The following is a 5,777-nucleotide window of genomic DNA, read 5'->3' as shown; positions in this document are numbered from 1 at the left end:
TTAGATGTGGGTTGAGCCTAAAAATCTTCCCAAATCCATCCAATATATTTATGTGTGTGTTAGAGTGAGAGAGATAGAGAGATAACCAACATAAACATAATACATAATATAATATACACATATATATCAAGTCAGCTCAATAGTTAGTAAACCATACATAGTACAATTTTAAGTTCGACTAATTCAATGAATTATCATAAAAACTATTTCTCCTAAAAATTTAAGGTGTTAGATAGTAGCATCTGAGTTATAGTATACTCTTATATCAATGAACTCAAATAGTTATCTTAACTCATGAACTAATCATCAATTTAGCTTCGTTAAAATATTAAAGAATCAAGATAAAAATAGCCCACAAGAGTTGACCTACTTTGAGTCTTAACATTTTTCATTCTTATCCTATTTGTTGTGGTCTTGTGTTTTTTTTTTTTTTTTAATCATCACATACACACACTTCATTTTGCAAATCATATCTTAAGTTTGGATACACAACCCATTGCTATATGATTAAACTTTATGCCTCAACCACATTATGGTCCTTGATGAGGGTAATACTGGTTCCCCTGTGCTAAGTGTCAAATTGGGATTGGCCTCAAGCTCGTAGCCCAGCCCCATATCAAGTCCGCACTTATTTTCAGCCCACCTAACTCAGCTATCTATAGCCCCCACTTTGTCATTGTGTTTTACTATAGTACATTAAATATATAACTGATCTTTCTACCCCCATTATTTGCCGGGCCCCTTGATCCATATATATCGAAAATAATTAGGTTGGGGCCCACAACCTGGACTGTGCCCCACCATTGTCACTGAGTGGGTTGCTTCCTTCCCTTCTTGGTGACTTGTTCATGCCCTTCAATTCCAAAACAAAATAGAGCACAAGCATTAGGCTACACAAATCTCTGCATCTCTGAACTCGGCCCATTTTGATAAGCAGGTCAGTAGCTCTCTTTCTCTAATATTTTTGGTGTTATTGCATCGTAGAACATAGAACTAGGGAAGATTCTTATATATATACACACACACTTTAGAGCAGTGGTCTGTTTACGATATAATACTTAGGTGCATATCTTACACCTTTAATAACTCTCACTTACTTGTACTTTTTCCAAAACTCACATCGAGAAGGAAAGTTGATATGCTATAGATCATCTCTACAAAATTTTACACTAATCCGGAAGTTTAGCTATAATTCAACCATTGAATAGACAAAAACTATATAGTATAAAAGAAAGGTAAGTATTTATGTCAAGTTTTACACATGTGCCAACAAATCACTCCATATTAAGTTATCCTCTTCAGAAAAAAATGTTTGAGGAGCGTAAAATTTTTCTTTACTTTTGGATGGTTTGAAGAGTATAGAACTTTTTTCATTTTTCTTCTGAATAAAAAATTAATGTGTATTTGAATGTAATATTCCACGATTTTCTTTTTTTACTTAAAGATTCCTTCATTTTATTCTTTAAAAGTTTGATTCTGTGACTAGCCTAATTATTTTTTTTGCTAATTTGATTGTAGAGTCTTGCTTCATTTATTTTGTACTCACCTGAATTTGTTTGACCTGCAAGATGGTTATTATTATTATTATTATTATTATTATTATTATTAATGATTGTGCAAATTATCCATTGTTGAAGGATGGATTTCATAGCTGAAAAAGTTATTGGAGGGTTGAGCTCTCTCGCTGTGAAAGAGCTCGGAATCATATGTAACCTCAGGGATGATAAACAAAAAATTGAGAGCATAGTCTCTTCAATAACAGCAGTGCTCAAGGATGCAGAGGCAAAGGCCAATCAGCATCAAGTTAGGACTTGGGTGGAGGAGCTCAAAGATATACTTTTTGATGCAGACGACTTGTTAGATGATTTCTCTACTGAAGCTTTGAGAAGGAAATTGATGAGAGGAAGTAAGATGATGAGAAAGTTGAAAACTTTCTTCTCCAAACAGAATCAAATTGCCTATGCTTTCAAAATGGGCCATAGAATGAAAGAAATCAGGAAGAGGCTCGACGAAGTTGCAAATACTAGGCAGCAGCTTCAACTGCATAATTACCCTGTTGAGAATCCAGATGCATATAGGCAAAGGGAAACCTTCTCTTATGTGAGGGAAGATGAAATCATAGGGAGAAAGAAACAAAAGAATCGTCTTAAAGGCTATTTATTTGATGCCAATGTAACAGATAATGTTTCTGTGATTTCCGTAGTTGGGATTGGAGGATTAGGTAAGACTGCGCTTGCTCAGTTAGTGTACAATGATAAGGCTGTCCAACGATATTTTGATCTCAAAATGTGGGTATGTATCTCCCATGAATTTGACATATGTAAAATAGCTCAAAATATTGTTAGGCAAGCCTGTCAAAAGGAAAACAAAAATAATGGTGGGCGAGCACAAAATATTCCTGGGCAAGCCGAAAATATTGTTGGGATCGAGGAGGCGCAACAAAAACTAAGAGACAAAATTCGAGGGAAGAAATATTTACTAGTGTTGGATGACGTGTGGAGTGAAGATCGTGAATTGTGGATTCAATTGAAACGCTTATTGATGGAAGGAGGACATGGTAGTAAGATAATTGTTACCACACGTACTAACACAGTGACAAACATAATGAGCGCATATCAAGAAGTTGAATTGAAAGGTTTAGATTTCGAAAGATCTTGGAAGCTATTCTGTCAAATGGCATTTGATGAGGGAACAGAACCTCATAATTCAGAATTGGTAGACATTGGAAAGGTCATTGTTAAAAAATGTGGAGGAGTTCCCCTTGCCATAAGAAGTGTTGGTAGCCTCTTGTTCTCTCGAAAGTTGGAGTATAATTATTGGCTACATATCAGAGATGTTGAGTTTCCAAAAATTGAACAAAAGGAGGACAAAACCTTAGCAGTTCTTAAGTTGAGCTATGATTATCTTCCCTCTTGTTTAAAACACTGTGTGGCATATTGTTCATTGTTTCCAAAAGGTTATCGGTTTGAAGAATCTCAACTCATTTGGTTGTGGATGGCGGAGGGATTTATTCAACTCTCAGATGACACTAGATGTGAAGAAGATGTTGGACATGAGTACTTCATGAATTTGATGTCAAAATCTTTCTTTCAAGATGTCAAAAGGGATGTCTTCGGAGAAATATCGTGCAAAATGCACGATCTTATGCATGACTTAGCACATTTGGTAGCTGGAAATGAATATGCTGTTCTCAGAGAAGGAAAAGAAGCTGACATAAAACAGAGAACCCGCCGTCTGTCATGTCATTTTCCCTCAATTTTTGCTAGTAATGTATCATCTTCTTTGACAAAAGGAGTTAAAATAAGGACTCTTCTTTGCACTGAATATTACACTGAAAATGATTCAGGCTCGTCAGCTTTTGGTTATGTTTTAAACCTGAAGTGCTTACGTACACTAAAGCTTTTTAATTTGGACATTGAAGAAATTCCAGAAAGTATCAAAGAGTTGAAGCATCTGAGATACCTTCAACTTTCATATTTTCCCTGGCTGCAGAAGCTCCCATCGGAGATTACTGGCTTACCCAACTTGCAAACTCTATGGCTCGTTGGATGCCCCAAGGTGAAGGAACTACCATCAGATGTCAATAAACTGATAAATCTCCGGCACCTTTCGATCCTTGATTACCCAACTTGCCTAGAATGTATGCCGCAGGGTTTGAGGGAGTTATCAAGTCTCCATACTCTAATGCCATTTGCAATGGGCCCTACCGACAGCGTTAGCAGGCTAAGAGCACTGAGTGGTCTAATCAACCTCAGAAAACTATATATCACAAGGTTGAATTTTCTGCGCCAATGTGCTCGAGATGTTGACAAGGCAAAGGTACTTGTTGCGAAAGCACATTTGCAAGAGTTGCGATTATGGTGGTCAGAATTTTACCAAGGGAACGAAGATGAAGAAGCTGTACATAATGATGAGATAATTTTACAAGGCCTACAGCCGCATCGCTCAATCAAAATCCTAGCAATAACTGGATTTTCCGGCACAAGTTTGCCAGACTGGATTTGGGGTCTCTCATCACTCGTCCGTCTTGAGCTGTGGAGTTGTGTGTTTCTGACTTCACCATCTGAAGGAATTCTGAACCTCAAATCACTACAAAATCTCGTAGTAATCGGGTGCCCAATCTTAAGCGACAGATGGAGAAGAGAAGAGTTGAGGCTTGCTCACATCCCCAATGTTTTTATGGACAGTTACATACAACGAGGATCAACAGCGCTCTCGCCTCCGCAATGGCTTTGACATTGAGGTAATTTCCTCTTTAACTCCATGCTTAAAAGTTTCTTGGAAGTCCTTACTAAGTATTTATATTTTAAATTTTCATTTTCATTCTAATCGCAACATTTTAGGTATTTGGATTACTTAGATATGTTTTGATGCATGGATATATGGATTACTTGATCTTATATGCTTCATTGGCTCTGTATTTTCAAGTGTTGCTTCGAACTACTTTTTGGGTTGCATCTGATGTGGTTGCTTTGAATAATGATTTTCCATGTGAGTAGAAATCAAAACCTGAGTGATAGCATCTAGTATAGGTAACATCTACTATAGAAATCAAAGTTGTGAGTTTTCAATTCAGAAACTTCAACTTCTAAGTAACTTCTCTATTCTTAAATATTATTTTCTTCTAATATCCTAATTAATTGCGTTTATTTATAGGACGAGTGTACTCCGATCTTGGAAGGGGTTGATGATGGGACCAATTGATGGCTCCACACATGCAAATGTGACGACCAAGTGAGATGCAATTCTGGTTTTTAAACCAATAACTTTTCTGTTTCAATCTTCTTGGATCTTGATATTTAAACTAACGTAAACCTTCTATGTCAATGCGACTTTTCTGCACTCATTATCGGCACCATGGGCTGGATTGTTGAGCCCATCGAATCCTAAAGAAGATGCGGGACAAAATTAAGCCAGTAATATTTTATTTTTGTTGTATGTTTGATGGCAGTCACTGTCTGAACTGCAATGTTTTGATGTTTTGGCCAGAGATTTAGTTCTTGTTATTTGTTAAAGATTTGAATATCTGTATTAGAAATACTTGTGTATTTTCATTCATAATATCTTTTTTTAAATTTTTATTTTTGTCTTTATTTTTTTATATTTTTACATGGTGAAAAATTTGTGTATTCTTGTTAGAAATATTTAGATAGTGATTTTAGAAATATGTGTGTATCTTTATTTATTATATCTTTTTTTTTTCAGATTCTGTTAAAAATGTTTGTGTGGATGTGTTAAAAATGTTTTCATATTCATATAGGAATGCTGGGGTAGTGGTGTTAGAAATGTTTGTGTATGGTTGTTATTTATTATATCTTCTTTTGCATTTCCATATTGATTTTTGAATTTATTTTATTTTTTATTTGTATGTGTTGAAATACCTGTGCAGTATTGTTAGAATTGTTTGGGTATTTTTGTTGAAAATATTTATGCATTCAAAGAGAGAGAATAAAAAAGGAAAAATGAAAAAAAAAAAAAACCACAATGTGTGTATTATTTTGATGGCTAGTTTAGCGATAGCAATAGGTAAAGTATTCGATGGGTATCCTCAAAATTTATCTTCAACAAGTAGAGTATTTACCCGTTAAATAGATACAAGTATAAATATAAAAAAATACCTACAAATTTTAATGAGAATAAATGTGGATATGAGTACCTAAGTACTCACCTTACCTCATACCAGCATTATATATATATATATATATATATATATATATATAAATTATTAATTATGCTACTTATATGAGGGAAGTCTTAACCTAAAAATCTATGATGAG

The 5,777-nt window shown here is 34.9% G+C and overlaps 1 protein-coding gene across 1 annotated transcript; it reads left to right on the top strand.

The window, feature by feature from the left end:
* Nucleotides 1-735: 735 nt before the first annotated feature.
* LOC113868086 (putative disease resistance protein RGA1) lies at nucleotides 736-5,450 on the top strand. Its single transcript, XM_027503651.1, has 3 exons — nucleotides 736-937; nucleotides 1,638-4,243; nucleotides 4,657-5,450. Exon 2 carries the CDS (start codon nucleotides 1,639-1,641, stop codon nucleotides 4,234-4,236), a length of 2,598 nt encoding a protein of 865 aa, XP_027359452.1. The 5' UTR covers nucleotides 736-937; nucleotide 1,638; the 3' UTR covers nucleotides 4,237-4,243; nucleotides 4,657-5,450.
* The last annotated feature ends 327 nt before the right edge of the window (nucleotides 5,451-5,777 follow it).

The sequence above is a fragment of the Abrus precatorius genome, unplaced genomic scaffold (genome assembly GCF_003935025.1).
Source record: "Abrus precatorius isolate BTA unplaced genomic scaffold, Abrus_2018 Scaffold5, whole genome shotgun sequence".
Classification (NCBI taxonomy): Eukaryota; Viridiplantae; Streptophyta; class Magnoliopsida; order Fabales; family Fabaceae; genus Abrus; species Abrus precatorius.
This window is presented reverse-complemented; position numbering and strand designations above follow the sequence as displayed.